General features: G+C 42.1%; 1 protein-coding gene across 1 annotated transcript in view; it reads left to right on the top strand.

Annotated features, from left to right (window-relative positions):
* Nucleotides 1-18,258, top strand: part of CACHD1 (cache domain containing 1) — a 253,662-nt gene that overhangs the window by 210,175 nt on the left and 25,229 nt on the right. Inside the window, exons 14-16 of the mRNA XM_049774383.1 lie at nucleotides 2,423-2,565; nucleotides 3,226-3,407; nucleotides 5,453-5,563. Of these exons, the coding sequence (XP_049630340.1) occupies nucleotides 2,423-2,565; nucleotides 3,226-3,407; nucleotides 5,453-5,563 (436 nt within the window). The remainder of the gene's footprint in view (nucleotides 1-2,422; nucleotides 2,566-3,225; nucleotides 3,408-5,452; nucleotides 5,564-18,258) is intronic.

The following is an 18,258-nucleotide window of genomic DNA, read 5'->3' as shown; positions in this document are numbered from 1 at the left end:
AATAATCATTTGCAGAATCAACCCAGACTCCAGACAGTCTCGGGTTCATTCAGCTAGTGCTGTAGGTAATAGGTTGAAGAGCCCAGTGGTCTGGCTCCTTCATGGCTCTCTATAAAATAAAATCTATGAGTTGTGAGACCAACCCATCCACTATATCTCCAATCCCAGGCAGATGGGTTTGAAGAAGCAGGAGAGTGGCGAAAGATGAATAAACCAAGCCAGTCAGGAGCCAGACTGTGCCTCATGGTCTCTGAGCCAAAAGCCAGAACTGCCTCTTTCTTTATTAAACCAATAGCCATCCCACCAGGTGGGGCTGGATAGAGTAAAATTCAGGTGGGCTTTTACATATCAAAAGAAGAGGTTATTAGAAGGAGGAAGATAATTACTGGGTGTCATCTTACATCTTTTCACACAGATATGGGACTTAGGTCAGGAAGAGAGGCTTGACCAAGAGGACCCTGTCTGGACCATCTTCAGAGCTACATTTCCTTTTAGAAGAGCCTGGATGATAGGAGAGATATTGGATTTATGTACCTGAAAAACTATTAATAGTATTGTAAACCCCCCTCCCAATTTTTTTGTTTTCAGGCCACACCTGATGATGCTTAGGGGTTACTCCTAGCTCTGCACTCAGGAATTAACTTCTGGCAGTGCTCTAGGGACTATGTGGGATGCTGGGGATCAAATCCTGTTTGGCCACATGCAAGTTAGGTGCCTTAACTGCTGCAGAATACTACAGTTAGCTACAAGGCTGCATGTAGTAAGCTGCCAAGTGCAGGAGCCACAAAGCTGTAGGGGCCCGTGGGGCCTGACTGCCAGGTGGGGTGAGGTACCCACCCAGGGACCCTAATATGTGGCCGGCCAGGGCTGTACCATTCAAGTGGGCAGGGAGAGAGAAAGAGAGAGCTAGAAGCTAAACATCCTTTTATTACTGCCTAAGGTCTGAAGTCTGCAGCTGCCCCTGATTTTTCTGAGAGAAATAGGTAGAAATTCACCGGCCATAGAGCCCAGGGAGAACTGTAGATACGGTTTTGAGAAAGAATAGAGAATGAAAGATAGATACAGAGCAGGCAGCTTCTCGCTGATGCTTTATCTTGGTCTTCCCACTCATTGGCAGCCACTGCTCTGTCTCTACCTGTCCCTCCACAACTGCCAGACTTTTTCTTTTCCCTTTTTTTTTTTTTTTTTGGGTTTTTGGATCACACCCGGCAGCGCTCAGGGGTTACTCCTGACTCTATGTTCAGAAATCACTCCTGGTAGGCTCGGGGGACCATATGGGATGCTGGGATTCAAACCACCATCCTTCTGCATGCAAGGCAAACACCTCCATGCTATCTCTCCAGCCCCCTGAGTCTCTCTTCTAAGGAAGGATGTAAATGCTGTCCCAGGCTGCCCCAGAAGACACTATGGGAATGAACAGGGACATTGCTGGAACCATGATGACAAACAGCTATTCTGGCCTCTCCTAATGACGATGGTTCAAGAGATGGAAACTTTTCCTTATTTTTCTTTTTTTAAGGTTCTCAGGGCTTCCTTCTGGCAAGCACAGGGAATGTTGGGGACCAAATCCACTGGTCACATACAAGGCAGGCACCTTTCCAGTTGTACTATGTCTTTGACTCCTGGATGGAAACTTTCTAGAGACATCCTTGAACTCTGTATATCTAAAACCTAAACAATATAGCAAACTAATATGACTCAAACAGAAACAAAAATGCTGTAAACCGTCACAGAACTAACAAAAATGCTGAAAATAGTCACAGAACTAACAATGACCTGACCTGACGAAGTTATGGAGTCAAAGGCCCAGGAAAGTCTGTTTTTGCTTCTGATGGGTCCAAAAGAAACAGCTGTAACATTAAACTGAGATTGAGGCAGCTTTTTTTGGACTAAGGAGAGAAGCAAAAATCAAATGAGGGTCCCCACGAGATGGTTCAAAAGAGCTGAGGCTGCTCCCTCCCGTCCTCTACCTCACCCACATAATCCTACTGGGAGCACCAGGGCCTGAGGACTCAAGATATTCCCAGGGTCCACATGCGAAAATGGCATTAATGGGAGTCATTAACAAAGACTGGGGGTCCAACCAATGTGAGAAAGGAAGCAAGGTGGGAAGTGGGAAGGAGGCCATGGTCAGAGAAAGGTGGAGGAAACCCTAGTTTAAGGAACCTGACTTTTCGTTCATCAAAATGGGACCAAGTGCCTGGGACACTGTTGAATCACCAACAGTTGAGTCACTGTTGAGTTACCCTTTGTTCCCCCTTTCTAAGACTGTGTCTTCCCAGTCCTTTGGTTTCCTTAGGAAAGGCTTGAGGCTGCTGCCTCAAGGACAGATGGGCAAGAGCACTTCCCATCAAGCATCTGGGAATGCCTGAGGGGAGAAGACTGGTGTATCTCAGGCCCATTTTGTGTTCTTCTCTTTCAGAAAGTCCAACAGTCATGCTGTCTGCTGGCAGCTTTTCCTCACCCTACGAACACCTCAGCCAGCCAGAGACAAAGCGCATGGTGGAACACTACACCGCCTACCTCAGTGACAACACCCGCCTCATCGCCAATCCAGGCCTCAAAGTGAGTGCTGGTCTGGAGCCATGTTTCTGTCCTGCCCTTCCCCAGAGGGTGCCTAGAATGGGGCTCTGGAGTGTGTCGGGGCCCTTGTGAAATGGTAAATCCAGCTCTACAGAACAAGACAGACAGGATGTGTGGCCTAGAGGATACTGGGGGTGTTGGCAGTGACCCTGTTGATGGATTAGGAGCTTTGTAGTCCTGGATCTTTGAGGCCGTGGGGGTTTGGAGGATGTTATTGAGGAAGGGGACTATGATTTAGACTTCAGGGAAACTTTCTCAGTCTGTTTCTCCCCCCCCCCCCCTCCAAGGGGGGAAATGTGACTGTCAGACAAGATGAAAAAGCTAACATTTGGGAGTGCAAAAGTTTAAGCTGGGGTGTGAGTGTTTGTAAGTCTGACACTTAATGTTCCCCCCCCCTTCCCACCACCCCCTTTAAACACAGAAGGTGAACAATTGTGCAAACCCCTCAGCTGCTAACTCTGTTTCAGTCAGCTCTCTTTTTTTCACCAAGTTTGGCCATGTCCATCTGTTGTGGAAAGATTTTCTGAGAAGTCATTGGGCTTGGCTTCTCTGCAAGCGAGCTTTGGGAAGGCTTGCCAGCCGTCCACTCTCTTTTCATGCAAGTCTTAAGGGATCTCTGCCATGTCTCCCTTTGTCTCTCAGTTCTCTGTCAGAAATGAAGTAATGGCTACCAGCCACGTCACAGATGAATGGATGACACAGATGGAAATGAGCAGTCTAAACACTTACATTGTCCGCCGTTACATAGCAACGCCCAATGGTGTCCTCAGAATTTACCCTGGCTCCCTCATGGACAAAGCATTTGATCCCACTAGGAGACAATGGTGAGTTTTCAGGGCTTCCATTATCAAAGATTGCCCTCTCACCCCCACCCCCTACTATATGTCCCCTAATGCTGGAGAGACTTGATACCATGTACAATAAAGCAATTTCAGGCAGTCATATTAAAGAAGATAATTTCTGTGAAAACAACTTTATTATTTTTTTTTTAATGTCAGGTTGAGATTTTTGAGACTGGGAACAAGAGAAATACTACAGTGGTTAAGGTGCTTGCCTTATATACAGCAGTCCTAGGTTCCTTCCCCAGTACTCCGTTTGGTTCCCCCACCTCACCAGGAGTGATCCCTGAGTGCAGAGCTAAAAGTAAACCCTGAACACTGCCATTGTGGCCCACAAAGAAAAGAAAAAGAATAAGATATTTGAGACTGAAAAGCTCAAGGCTACATTTGATTTCTCCTTGTAGAAATTGTCCCCATAGTATAACCTGAACTTCTCTGTACATGATTGTACTATCATGTTATAGCTCATGAATCTATGACCCTACTAATAAAATGACATTGCATACATTAAAAGTACCTTGGTGTTGGGGACTTTTTCACTTTTGTTTTCATAACCAGAGCAGTGAGGTAGTATAACAGGAGGGCAACAGGACCCAAACATTGAATTTCTCTGCTTAGTAACAGATTGGTTCTATTTCCTCCACTCATTCTATCTACTAAAACAAGCATAGGGGGTTGGGCTATACCCAGTGGTGCTCAGAGGTTACTCCTGGCTCTGTGCTCAGAAATTGCCCCTGGTAGGCCTGGGGGACCATATGGGATGCTGGAAATTGAACCCAGGTTCATCCTCAGGTCGACTGCATGCAAGGCAAACGCCCTATTGCTTTGCTATTGCTCTGGCCCCTAAAACAAGCATTTTTATGTGCCAAGTTCTATTTGTTTCCCTTCCATGCATTAGTTTCTTTTTGTTTAGCTTTTAAAACATGAATACTCTCTATTTCTCATCTATATACTAAGTTCAGTGCCTTATGGGGGGGGGGCACTCAGGTGGTATTCAAGAGGCCCAAGAACCTCATGGGTGGTTCTTACCAAACCAGAATCCCCTGCAAATGTCTAAGGATGTCTTGCAGCTCAGGCCCTGTGTTGATGGGCATTTTCTGGACCACCCTAGTGAGACTCAGGGGCCCTGTACCACAAACCAAAACCCAAATCAGGCATGCATGTTACGATATGCACCCTAAACTCTGTGCTATCTCCTAGCCTCTCGGTGCCTATTTAAAATAGAATTTTATTAGGGGCTGGAGCAGTGGTGCTGTGGTAAGGCATTTGCCTTGCATGTGTCTGACCTAGGATGGGCTGAGGTTCAATCCCCCAGTGTCCCATATGGTCCCCTAAGCCAGGAGTGATTTCTGAGTGTATAGTCAGGAGTAATCCCTGAGTGTCAATAGGTGTGGCACAAAAACCAAAAAATAAAATAAAATTTCATGATTCGGGTATGACTCAAAAACAAAAAATGAATTGGGCCAGGGAGAGAAACAGCAGGTAGGGGGCATGCCTCAATCCAGGTTTGATTCTCAGCACCATTTGGCCTCCCGAGCATCACTGGGTATCACCCTCTGTTGGCCTATGCCCACTGTGATTGCTACATCCTTGGGTCTTGCACAAAACTGTCACCAGTTGACTGAGTATCTCCAGAAGTGTCCCTGGCCCCTCTCTGAGCAAAGCAGGGACACCCACTCTTCTCCCTTCAAGAAAAAAAACAATGGGAATTTTCATATTATATGGGCACAATTTGGTTTTGGGGGGAGTTTGTTTTGTTTTGGGGCCACATACCATGGCACTTAGGAGTTATTCCTGGCTCTGTGCTCAGAAATCACTCCTGGCAGGCTCATCCCATATGGGATGCCAGCAATTAAACCCAGGTCCATCCTGGGTTGGCTGCATGCAAAGTAAACACCCTACCACTGTTTCTTCTCTCCGGATGGACACAATTTCGAATAAAGATCTTTTAGAGTTATAAACTCATTTTCCCTCTCTGGTGTCGGATAGTTATTACATCCTAGACTGACACAAAGGTCTGGTCTCTCCAGGTATCTGCATGCCGTTGCTAACCCGGGCCTGATTTCGCTCACTGGTCCTTACTTAGATGTCGGAGGAGCTGGCTACGTGGTGACCATCAGTCATACCATTCATTCATCCAGGTAAGAATTTCATTTCAAGGCTGGAGAGACAGTCCAGCAAGGAGAGCACTTGCCTGAATTCAGCCCACGGCACCTTATATAATCCCCTGACCTCTGCTAGGAATGATCCATGAGCACTGCTGAGTGAAGACCCAAACTAAAAAAGTGTGTGTGTGTTTGTGTGTGTGTTCATTGGGCCACACCCGGTGATACTCAAGGGTTACTCCTGTCTCTGGCTCAGATATTCCTCCTGACAAGCTCAGGGGATCATCTGGGATTCCGGGAATCCAACATGAGTCAATCCCAGGTCAGCCAAATGCAAGGTAAATGTTTTACATTTGTGCTATTGCTCTGGCCCCAAGAGTTGTTCTTTTTTTTATCTTGTCATGCGCTGGTTCTTGGGTACAATGTAGGAAAGTTGGAGAGATAAGTCTAATGAATAAGGTATTTTCCTTGCATACGACTGACCCAGGTTAGACTTCCTACACCATACATGATCCCCCCTAGGACTTTCAGGAGTGATTCCTGAGTGTCGAGCCAGGAGTAAGCCCTGAGTACCGAGAGGTGGGGATGAGTGAGAGAGATGAATTTTGCATAATGTTTTATATTTTGTTTTTATATTTATATAAAAAAGTCATTATCACTGTAAATATATAGAGAGCGATTTATGTCTTTTCTTTGGAGGCTTCAGAATTCTAACAACTGCACACCGAATCGTCAAGTTGGTGAGGCCAGCAGACTTGCTGTTTTTTCATCCCTTCCTTATTATACAAATTGCTGTTTTTCCCTAGCAACCAGGAAAAAAAAAAAAAACCCTTAGTTTGAGAGCTACCTGTAATGATGCTTTCAAATGTATGGGAGACAGATTGTCTCGCTTAACTTTATGCTGTTCACTGGAGCTCATTATATATAAAATGATTGACATTCTACAGAATTCTCACTAATGCCAGTTCATCTGGAATGCCAGCCAGGAAGCAGATCTGAGTGGCATTTCAGTGTCATGGCCGGTGTGTCTGCGGAGCACCAGGCGCTGCCGCAGAGAAATATCGATTCCTTTGTGGGTCACAGACTCTTTTGGCTGCTCCCAGAATGTAGCAGGACAGCCCCTGAAGAGGTTGACTGATGGAGGGATGGAGAATGAGGCCCTTTTCTTCCAGCTCGGAGCACGTGTCTGCCACCCTGTCTAGCCCACGGTTCTGAGGTGAAACGGCGGGTAAACAGCTCGCAGACAATCAGGCTCGTGGAAATATTTGCTTTATTCGGATGGACAAAACTGAAGTCCAAAGACTCCGATTCAGTTCCAGCCAGCAAAAAGCCTCTCGCCTTCCACAGACCCTTGCTCTTATAGTCCAGAGTCAGGTCCCACCCAATGGTGGGATCAGATACCAACCAATGGTGGAAGCAGAATCAGGTCCTACCCTGGGGTGGGGGCAGAATGCCAGGTCACACCCTAGGGTAGGGCACAATCACCTAATCAGATTAGGGTGAGCAACATAGTAATCCCCCAAAATATTTACATACACAACAATTCCCCCTTTTGTTTTTAGTAAACAAACAATATTGTCTACAATTATTAAAAGAAAAATTAGTCAATAATAAAAGAGCGGCTGTTTGCATAAGCGCATCACAGGAAAATGTAAAGAAAAACTTCTAACCTAAGCACAGGGTGTCTAAAACCAGAAACATGTATCAAGGAATCAACTACAAGCTCCTGAGAAGATAAATCTAAGACGTACATAGATCTTTCGAAGAGACACCAGAAAGGTTGTGTAGCAGGCAAGAAGAAGCACCTTTTCTTTATTTGTTGTTGTTGTAGGTGGTGGTGGTGGTCGTTTTTGGGTCACACCTGGCAGTGCTCAGGAGTTACTCCTGACTCCACGTTCAGAAATCGCTCCTGGCAGATACCGGCATTTGAACCAATGACCTTCTGCATGAAAGGCCAACGCCTCGCCTCCATGCTATCTCTCCAGCTCCATTTTTATTCAAGTTCAGGTAGACCAGAAAGCCCATCTTTGAGGGCATTGAACTAGGCCTTTATTTCGGAAGAAGTGGCACATACACCCTCTGCACAGTGGGGAGCCACTGCAATGATGATCAATAGATATCTGAACTTAGTCCAAGTTCTTAATCCGGTCTGAAGTCCATAAGATGTCTGAAATTGATGTCGACTATTTATAGATGGGAGCTTAAGTCACAAACCAAAACAAAATGTTTAAGGCAGAGACCCTCCCTGTGTAAATAAACAACTTGAGGGCCCATCCAAAATGGATGGAACCTTCTATAAACCTAGTATTTTGCCTATGATGCGCCCACGCAAAAAACCCTGAGAACAGACAAAAATATCATTTGGGAAATTATAGACAATAGTATATAACTCACAAACCTAAAGTCAAGAAAGCAAAACCTTAATGTAATACAACATCGATTCCTAATATTAAAAACTAAAATAGAAAAACATTAATTACGATAGTCAAAAGAAGCGTAGTACCAAACATAACTTCAAAGGATTACAGTTATAGGAAAAACAACAGATGTAATTTCTACAGAGTTCAATACCAATGTGTAAATATGAGGGGTCTGGGACTCCAAAAAGACCGGCAGAAGACACTTGATGGGTCTGGAAAAGCCGGTTGAAGCCTTGTACAGGAGATAACATCAAGCTGAATGAAGAGGGAAGGCCAGTACAGTCATCCATGTGTTGGGGCATCCCCAAGCGTTACATCATTACATCATAAGTTGGTTGGGCTTCTGTATTTCCTTTGGGATTGGTGCAATCTTGGGGTAGCCATTGTAGAAACGGTCAACAATAGCATTTTGTATGTGGATGGAAAACCAGAAATTCAGACAGCACAGTTTAACTGGGATCCAGAGACTGTGGGTCTTGTCCATGGATCTTTTCTCTGGTGTTACATTGTGACACAAATCCCAGGTGGCTTCATTTCCAACAAGTTTGCAGCATATATGGTGTAAAACTCCAACAGTCATGGATTTCTTCTTCCCGCCGAGATCAGGAAGCTTGTAGTTGTGGGTGAAGGAGATGGGTTGCACATGTGAAATCCTGAAAATTAAAATGTTAAGGACTAGGAAGAGAGAAGGAAGGATAAGGAAGACTAATTTGGGGAAGATAAAGTTAGGAAAAAGGAAACTATATACAAAATATGCAGAACAGACAGACACTAAACAAGACATACATACACAGACTTCACAAAAAATATGGCCATAACACTCACTCATACTAAAAAATATTTGTTGGAAAGGATCCAAAATAGAGCAAAAGAAAAGAGAATTCAGCTGAATCAATTAAAAGCTCCTTAAAATGTAATAGCCGGCAATTGTTTAGATAAATCATTTCAAATTCACAAAAAAAATTTTTTTTTTATGGTTTTGCCTAGCAGATCTGAAAGAGAATTTCATGCATAATACAAACATGGACAACTCTACTATACGTGTATATCAGTATATATACAAAGTTATTGTATAACAGTAACTTTATGATAATCAATCATAGGCAAGAAGCACTGTGAAGAAAGTCCACCTAAAATTATCATTATGTAAGCGTCTTAAAACCTAAATTGAGGGAAATAAAGCAATGATGTTAAAATAAAAAGAGTGAAAGTCGTTAAATGAGTATACCTAGAAAGAAAAACAACATTAATATGATGAGAAATTTCTCTTTCAGGTGAACCTTGACTAAATTAATTTGTAAAATTTCATGATTAACTAAGACCTAGAGCAATAATGAAATTAAGACATAAATCCATCCTACAAGGAAACACATTGGGGATTCATGATTTTCAATCTATATTCATTGATCATGCCTGTGGAAAGAATCCTAGAGCATTAATAGCAACTGATAAGGAAGTAAAATGATTATCTGGTGTTCATTGTAGATCTCTAAGAAATATAAAACAGTATGTATGCTGCTGTGGATTTCACCAATGTATTAGGGACTTTTTTGATCTTCTTGTCATCAAAATTGATCCAGTGTTGTTTTGCAGCAATTTTACAGTATGAAGTACAGTGTCCATAGTGAACTTTACCATAATGGTTTGACACCGATGATAAGTTGTATTTCTTAATCTTGCTTTTATTCTCTGAAGTGAATTCCTCTAAATTGAGGTCTTCTAAAGGAAAATCTACATAAGTATGCAATTTTTTTATTTGTTTGCCATCAAAAGCAAAACGTTTCAAGTGTATTATAAGTACTGGTGGCAGTTTCCATAAGTACGTTTTCTTTGAAAAATCCCTTCTATTTTTGCAACTGTTGCACAGAACTTTGTTGTCATTTCTTAATTCTTCTTCTTTAAAAAATTCAGAGAGGCATTCCTGTAATGTACATTTATCTGTAGATGTAACAGCCAAAGACAAATGAACAAATGTCTCATAAACCTCAGACTTTTGGTGGCAAGTGAGACACTGGAGTATAGATTTGAATTGTCCTTGAAAGAGATCATAAATAATAGATTTATGAGCCTTTTGGTGTTCTGGACTAAATTGTTCATAATTTTCATTTCCCATGAGATGTGTAGTTTTGTCTGTCATTAGATTTACAGTAAGCAAGTCCTGATGTAATCCCTCTATTAGGAACATCAGTAGTTCGTGAGGATCCTGCTGATTGTGTCCAGCAAACTGGTCATTAAGTAAACCAATTGTTACTTTGAAGCTTTCAGGGTTAATATATCTATGAAATCCATTTCCCATGGTTTTGATGAGCCGACCAAATTCTTCGGCTAATTTACCTTCATGCCCCATCGGATTTTTCTTGTTAATATCCTTTTTATAATGATCTTTATAAAAATACTGAGTTAAGTCTGAAATATTATACAAGCATTGCAATATTGAGTTCATGTAGCAAGAGTTTCCTATATTTTGGAGCCCAGTTAAGACAGGTTCCTGTCTTTCCTTTTGCATCTCGGAGTGTAAGGGTTTATCACTACCATCTGTCTCACTCATTGTATGGTGTGTGACAGCTAAATCGTTCCCTGCCCCAGAGACCTTAGTAATATTACTGCTGTTAGTGTCTGAAGTATTCTGTTTTTTCTCTGAAGGGGAGTTTGTAGTCTGAACCTGATCATTTGTGCTAGCCCGATTTCTAACAAGACGTAATGGAACCCAAAATTTTTTGGGAGGGTCATCATTTATAGAAACATAGGCATAACCCCTTCCTCTTAGGAGAAGATAGCCAGCTATCCATTTTTCATCCTCCTTGATCCAAATAGGTTTATGGGTTGTTTCTTGTCTCTGAATATCTTCTTTAAAATGTCTTTCCGCTGCAGTGTAGCTTTCCCCTTGGGGTAAGTTAAAGTAATTTAGTGTGATAAGAGTCAAAGACAGCAAATCCGTTGGTGGTAAACCTCTTTTTCTATTTTTTTGCAATTGAGTTTTTAAGGTTCTGTGAGTCCTTTCTACAATGGCCTGTCCCCTACAATTGTAAGGAATTCCTCTGAGATGTCTTATCTGCCATTCCTTACAAAAAAATTCAAAAGTTTTGCTAACATAGGCTGGCCCATTATCAGTTTTTATAGAATATGGAATACCCATCACAGAGAAACATTGTAAAAGAAAACTACAAGCAGCCTTAGATTTTTGAGAAGACATGGGAATTGCCCACATAAACCGAGAATAAGTGTCCACCACAACATGAAGATAAGGTTTCCTTGGAAATAAATCTGTTTGAGTTATATCCATTTGCCAAAGTTCGTTAGACTGTAAGCCTCTTGGGTTTGCTCCTGCTATGTGAGTCTTTTTTGTTAACGGTGCACATACGTTGCAGTTTTCTACGATTTCTCTAGCTTGCCTCCATGGAATTTGGTAATTCACATGTAAACGGCGAGCATTTGTGTGTAGGGCTGAATGTTCCTCTATAGGTGATTTAAATATAGGCATTGCTAGCAAGTCAGCAGTTTTATTTCCTTGAGCCATAGGTCCTGGAAGACCTGAGTGGGCTCTAATATGTGTGATGAAGATGGGCTCAGTTCGTTTTTGAAGAAGCTGCTGTAATTGTTTAAGTAAGTCCTGTATGATCGGGTTATTAGCATTAAGGGATGCAGTGGCTATCACATGACATAAATTTACCACATACAAAGAATCAGAAACTATATTCATGGCTTCAGATACATTTTCTAATAGGTAAATTAACGTTGCTAATTCAACTTTCTGTGCAGATTTATATTTGGTATCTATGGTCATATTAATGTTGTCTCCAGTTATTCCTCCTTTTCCATTTTGGGATCCATCAATGTAAAAAACCTTGGCATTGGGAATAGGGGAATCCCGAACAATTGAAGAAATAACAAACTGAGTTTTCTTTAAAAAGTCCCAAATTTTTCCTGCTGGATAATGGGAGGATATTTCTCCTGTGAAATCTGAGAGGGCCCTTTGTAGAGATTCATTAATTGGCAATATTGACTCAATTTCCTTTTTTGGTACTGGCAAAACTATTATATCTGGATCAAAACCTAGTAAAGATATAGATCTGAGTCTTGCCTTGATAATAATCTCTGAAATCAGTTGTAAGTAGGGGACAACTGAGCGAGGTTGTTTGTTATGTAAATACACCCATTCCAAAGGTCCTGACTGTTGCATCAAGGCCCCTGTGGGGGTTTCTATAGTAGGGAAGATTAACAGTAATACCTTTTCTCCTGGGATGAATCTTGAGAGAAACGATTTTTGTAATCTGCTCAAGAAGATGTCCAATTCATTTTTTGCAGCTGTTGTTAAATTTCTCGGGCTATCTAAAGCAGGATCACCCTCCAACGTTTTAAACAGATTAGATAACTCTGCATTTGGGATTCCTAGTGCAGGGCGGAGCCAATTTACGTCACCTAAAAGTCTCTGAAAATCATTAAGCGTTCTGAGGTTTTCTTTTTTGATAGAAAATTTTTGTGGACGTATAGACGTCCGGTCCAAAATAAAACCCAAATATTGATACGGTGGCATTATCTGTATTTTTTCTAAAGCTATTTTCAGTCCTGATGTTTGTAAACAGTCAGTAACATAAGAGTATAATTCCTGTAAATCTGTTTCGTTGTTCATTGTGAGCAAGATATCATCTGTATAATGAAATATCATGGCTTGAGGAAATTTTTCACGAGCAGGGCTCAAAACCTTATCTACAAAAAACTGACACATGGTTGGGGAATTCAGCATGCCTTGGGGGAGAACAGTCCATTGGAAACGTCTGCAGGGATGGGTATTATTGAGAGAAGGAACTGAGAATGCAAAACGTTTTTTATCATCTGGGTGGATAGGAATATGGTAGAAGCAGTCTTTCAGATCAATTATAATTAGTGGCCATTCCTTTGGAATAACTACAGGTGATGGTAAACCAGTCTGCAATTTGCCCATAGGTATCATGGATAAATTTATAGCTCTAAGATCCATCAAAAGTCTCCATTTACCGGATTTCTTTTTTATAGTGAATATAGGTGAATTCCATTGAGAAAAAGATGGTTCAATATGTCCTAAACTTAGCTGTTCCTCCACTAATTCTGTCAGCACCTTTAATTTATCAGTTTTAAGGGGCCACTGACCTGTCCAAATTGGTTCATCAGATTTCCATTTTATTTTTATTGGTGCTGGTGTTTTTACGGTAGTGGCCCCCACTAAAAATTTTGGGTTTTTAAATCAAAAGAAGGTTCGGACTCTTCTGGAGCTAATGGGATGTGGAATTCTGCTTTCCACTGTTTGTGTAGGTCACGGCCCCACAGGGATGGTGAAAATGGGCCCACGTGAGGTCTGATTATTGCTTTTTGATTTTCTGGGCCGTAAAATAGTATAGTCCTCGTACTCAACAGACAGGAACTCAGGCCTCCTATTCCTTCTAGGGAATACGGGATTTCCTGAAGAGGCCAATTTTCTGGCCATTCTTTATCAGAAATTACGGTAACCTGAGCACCCGTATCTATCATTCCATCAAAGGGTTTGCCTTCCAAGTGAAGTTTGATCATTGGGTGTTCATCTTTACATTTAGTAACCAGAGCCACGATTGGGTTTTGAGCAGCACCCGGATCTGTGCTTCCAAAACCTCCAATTCTAGTCTTATCTGAAGTCCCAAATTTGACATAAGGCACTATTACTATCTGGGCAATCGCTTCTCCTTTTTTAAAGGTCCATGTAACTGGTACAGTAATAACTACAATGATTTCTCCCATGGAATCTGAGTCAATGACACCAGTGATTACTGATATACCCTTTATGTTGAGGGAACTTCTGCCAAGAATCAAACCCATGGTATCTGGGGGTGGCGGGCCTACAATGCCAGTTTCTAACATGTAAGGGCATGCTCCTGGGTAAATTGTAATGTCCTCTGGGCATAATATGTCTAATCCGGCACTCCCTGAAGTAGAGTGGGTTAATTCCCTTATCGTGATGAATTTTCTTGGGCTGGGCTTGGAAGGATTATTGTCTGTGAACTTTGCCCCTGATTTGGAAGGGCCTGGGGGGAGGCCCTGTGGGCGTTTCCCTGCATCTTGTATGTGTGTTCTTGGGGAGCTGAATTTATAAGGAGACGACAATTTCTTTTGATATGTCCCTGTTTTCCACAATGGTAGCAGGCGATTTGCCTCCTGGGGACTGTGTTGAAACCTCTACTTAGGTTATTATTAATGAGGTTTCTGGATCTGCAATCTTTCGCCCAGTGGCGACCCCTTTTGCATTTTGGGCAAAGACCTGGTTTCTGGAAAGTGTTCTGTCCCCGGGGGGAGTAAGACATTGTTCCCTTGGTAACTGGGAAGGTTTGTACTGAGTCTGAGTGGGGTGGGGGTTGGGGTTCCACATAGACATTCCGGCAGGCATAAAGGTAATCATTCAGATCTGACTTTTCATTTAATGTATTCAATACTAATCTACAGGCTGAATTTGCATTATGATAGGCCACAGATTTTACTAGGAAGTTTCTAATCTCCTCATCTTCCACCTGTAACTTCAGAGCATCTTTAATCTTACCTACAAACTCTGCAAATGACTCATAAGGGCCTTGGGTAATTTTTAAAAAGTTTCCTCTACCAATGCTGTTAGAATCAATTTTTTCCCATGCTGACAATGCAATCTCCCTGATTAAATTTAAGATTTCCTTAGGTAAAGCTGCTTGTGTCTGAATATTTGCAAATTGATTTTCTGCCATCAATAATTCATACGATAGAGTAACACCTGCCACTTGCTTTTTCATACCATCCGGACTATATAATTTAGCTTTTACGCCTTCTGAATAGTACATTTCCCATTCAGTTCGCTGTTTAGACGACAGGCATATTTCAGCGATTCTTTTAAAATCATACAAAGTCCAAGATGAGTTATGACTCCAAAGTCTTAATAACTCCACACTGTATGGCGATTTTGGCCCATTTTCTTTACATGATCTTTTAAACCGATCTAATTCTTCCATCTGATAGGGTACATAGTTAGAAACATTTACCCCGTCTATAGGGGATAAGGCCTGATTAGCAAAATTACTCTGAATAGAGCTCTGAGACTGAGCATGTGGTTCATTTTTTGAATCTGCTCTGCTCTGCGATTCAATTTTGTGACTAGAAGGAGGCATACTTCGTGGAGTTAGCACTGGAGGTAGATCATTATCTGAGTCACTACTGTCAAGCAATTCACTAGAATCAGGCTTAACATTCTGAGTTGTTTTTCTTCCAGCAAAAATTTCTATATTGTTGATGGTGGGGCTGGATTCGTCAGCCTGCACCTTGGTCTGAGTTTTCGTCAGATAAATTTCCTTATTATCTATACTGGTTTTAGCCTCACCATTTCTACACTTTCTATTTCCTAAATAGAAATAACAGCAAATAACTATGCTCATAATAATAACGTTAGTCAACACAGAAATTCCACAAACTATGATGGCTAGAGACACTACACTTTTCATTTGAAATATAGACCACAACCATCCAACTGCAGTGATTGTCCTTAGATCAAAACCAATTAGTTTTAAACAAAATGGAATGATCCACTTGTATACTAGAGCACCAATGCGTAAGACTAAGGGTGGTAAAATCCACATGACTAACCACAGAAACCATTTGATGGTCAGCATAGGAAATTTCCAATGAAATATTTCACTTACAGTTCTGAGGGTCCAGGGTTCAGGTCCCTGTCCGGGCGTCATTATGTAGCAGGACAGCCCCTGAAGAGGTTGACTGATGGAGGGATGGAGAATGAGGCCCTTTTCTTCCAGCTCGGAGCACGTGTCTGCCACCCTGTCTAGCCCACGGTTCTGAGGTGAAACGGCGGGTAAACAGCTCGCAGACAATCAGGCTCGTGGAAATATTTGCTTTATTCGGATGGACAAAACTGAAGTCCAAAGACTCCGATTCAGTTCCAGCCAGCAAAAAGCCTCTCGCCTTCCACAGACCCTTGCTCTTATAGTCCAGAGTCAGGTCCCACCCAATGGTGGGATCAGATACCAACCAATGGTGGAAGCAGAATCAGGTCCTACCCTGGGGTGGGGGCAGAATGCCAGGTCACACCCTAGGGTAGGGCACAATCACCTAATCAGATTAGGGTGAGCAACATAGTAATCCCCCAAAATATTTACATACACAACACCAGAATAGACTATTTCCCCTATAAACAAGTAAACACTCGTTTAGAACAGAGCTTCCCCATGTTTTCACCAACAGAGCATCCTCCTTCCCGTGTCTGAATAGCTCAATCTGTCCTCCTAGCCATGAATTGGAGACATTTGAAAGAAAGTTTGCAAAGGTGAATTTTTTTGAGAGTAGATCGGTCCCCTGGGTCTCTGACCCTGGAATAGGCCAGAATGGGCTTTGAAAAATGGGGGGCAAGGAGAGCCCTCATGAATCTCCTCTACTTCCCTGTCTCGTTCTCAAAAGCCATAAACTTTTCCTTCTGGATGGCCTTTAGTTGGAGAAAAAAGTGCCACCAGAGCTGTAGTTTTGTGCTTAGCTGTGGCCATACATGTGGTTTTATGGTTGAATCTATGACCTCTGAGTGTATTTATTTATTTATTTATTTATATATTTATTTATTTATTTATGGCATCAGTCCCAATGCACCATGATAGAAATATGGGTTCTTAAGTTAGAAGAACCTGAATTGAGGAGTTTGGGGAGGGGGTTGGGTCACACCTGGTGGTGACGCTCAGGGGTTACTCCTGGTTCTGCACTCAGAATTGCTCCTGGCAGGCACAGGGGACCATAAGTGATGCCAGGATTTGAACCACCATCTGTTATGAATTGGCTGCGTGTAAGGCAAATGCCCTACCACTGTGCTATCTCTCCAGCCCCTCATTGAGTTTTGTTTTTTTTTGAGGAGGGTGTTACATTTGATGTGATGAGAATTTGCTGACTGTCAGTGTTCACAGGTAACCAAAGGATAGCCAGTCACTTCTGCCCTCAGTGACAATGAGACCGTGTTACTGGGACAAGTAGCTCCTTTAGCCTTAAGTAATATTCAGTCCCACAAACTTGATCGTTTGAACTCTTTGTGTTAACTGTTTGGGCTTTTGTTATTTAAAGCTATGAGTTGAGGCCAGTGGCAAAGTGCGTGCCTTCCATCCAGGAGAGCTGAGTTCTAGACCCGGCATTGCCAAAAAAAAAAAAAAAAATCTAATCAAAATAGCTACGTATTCTATTTGGCATAGTTTTAGGATGCAAGACCCACAACTTTGGGTCTTTAACCAAAGCAACTTTAGCTTTCATGTTCAGATGAGCTCTAAAATATCTGCTGAAAGATATATTTTCTTTTAATAATTACCAATGAGTTGGCTACGTGCCACATCTAGACCCTTCTCAAGACATGATTTCCCCTTTTTAAGAAGTATATTTGCGGAGCTGGAGTAATAGCATAGCAGGTAGGGCATTTACCTTACATGCATCTGACCCAGGTTCAATCCCCGGCATCCCATATAATCTCCTGAGCCTGTAAGGTGCAATTTCTGAGTGCAGAGCTGGAGTAACCCCTGGACCCAACCGTGTTATGGCCCCAAAACAAACAAACAAAAAAAAGATATTTGGAGGCCAGAGGGCAATAATATAGCAGGAAGGGCACTTGCCTTGCATGTAGTTGACCCATATTCAATCTCCAACATCTCCTATGGTTTCTGAGCCTCCTCAGGAATGACCTCTGAGTGCAGAGTCAGGAGTAAGCCTTCAGCAAGTTGGGTGTAACCTGGAAACCTGGAAAAATAAATAAACAAACAAATACTAAAAGTAGATTTGGGCTAGATTATATAGGAGTTAATCCACTTACTTGTCTTATATGTGGTTGACCTTAATTCAATTCCCAACCCCTCACATGCTCCCCCAACTCCCCCAAGCACCTCTAGAAGTGACCTTTGAGCATAGATCTAGGAAAGGCCCCAGAACTCTGCTGGATGTCACCCAAATGCTCTTCCCCACAAATAAAATAAAAAATAGACTTGCCATTTATGTTTATGTAGCTACATATATCAAGTTTTTTTTTTCAGCCTTTGGGTTCATTGCCTACCAAAGAAGAATTTCATGAGCCCAATTCAAGTGATTATATAAGGAGAAATTAATTGTTAAACACCTGGTAAGGCTCCACAAATGTTCAATACCTTCAATATGATGATGTCTCTTGACGTTTTCGGGGTAAAACTCTGGTACTAATGCCTGAACTGAACTGATACCATGAGGATTAAAGACAGGGCATGCTAAATACTTCGCCTTCCGCATGACAGACTCACAGATCCCGTAAGGTCGCGGTGCCTTCCATGATTCCCCAATCGT

This window comes from Suncus etruscus, chromosome 6 (genome assembly GCF_024139225.1).
Source record: "Suncus etruscus isolate mSunEtr1 chromosome 6, mSunEtr1.pri.cur, whole genome shotgun sequence".
Lineage (NCBI taxonomy): Eukaryota > Metazoa > Chordata > Mammalia > Eulipotyphla > Soricidae > Suncus > Suncus etruscus.
Note: the sequence above shows the minus strand (reverse complement) of the source record. Positions and strands in the feature narration are given on the sequence as shown.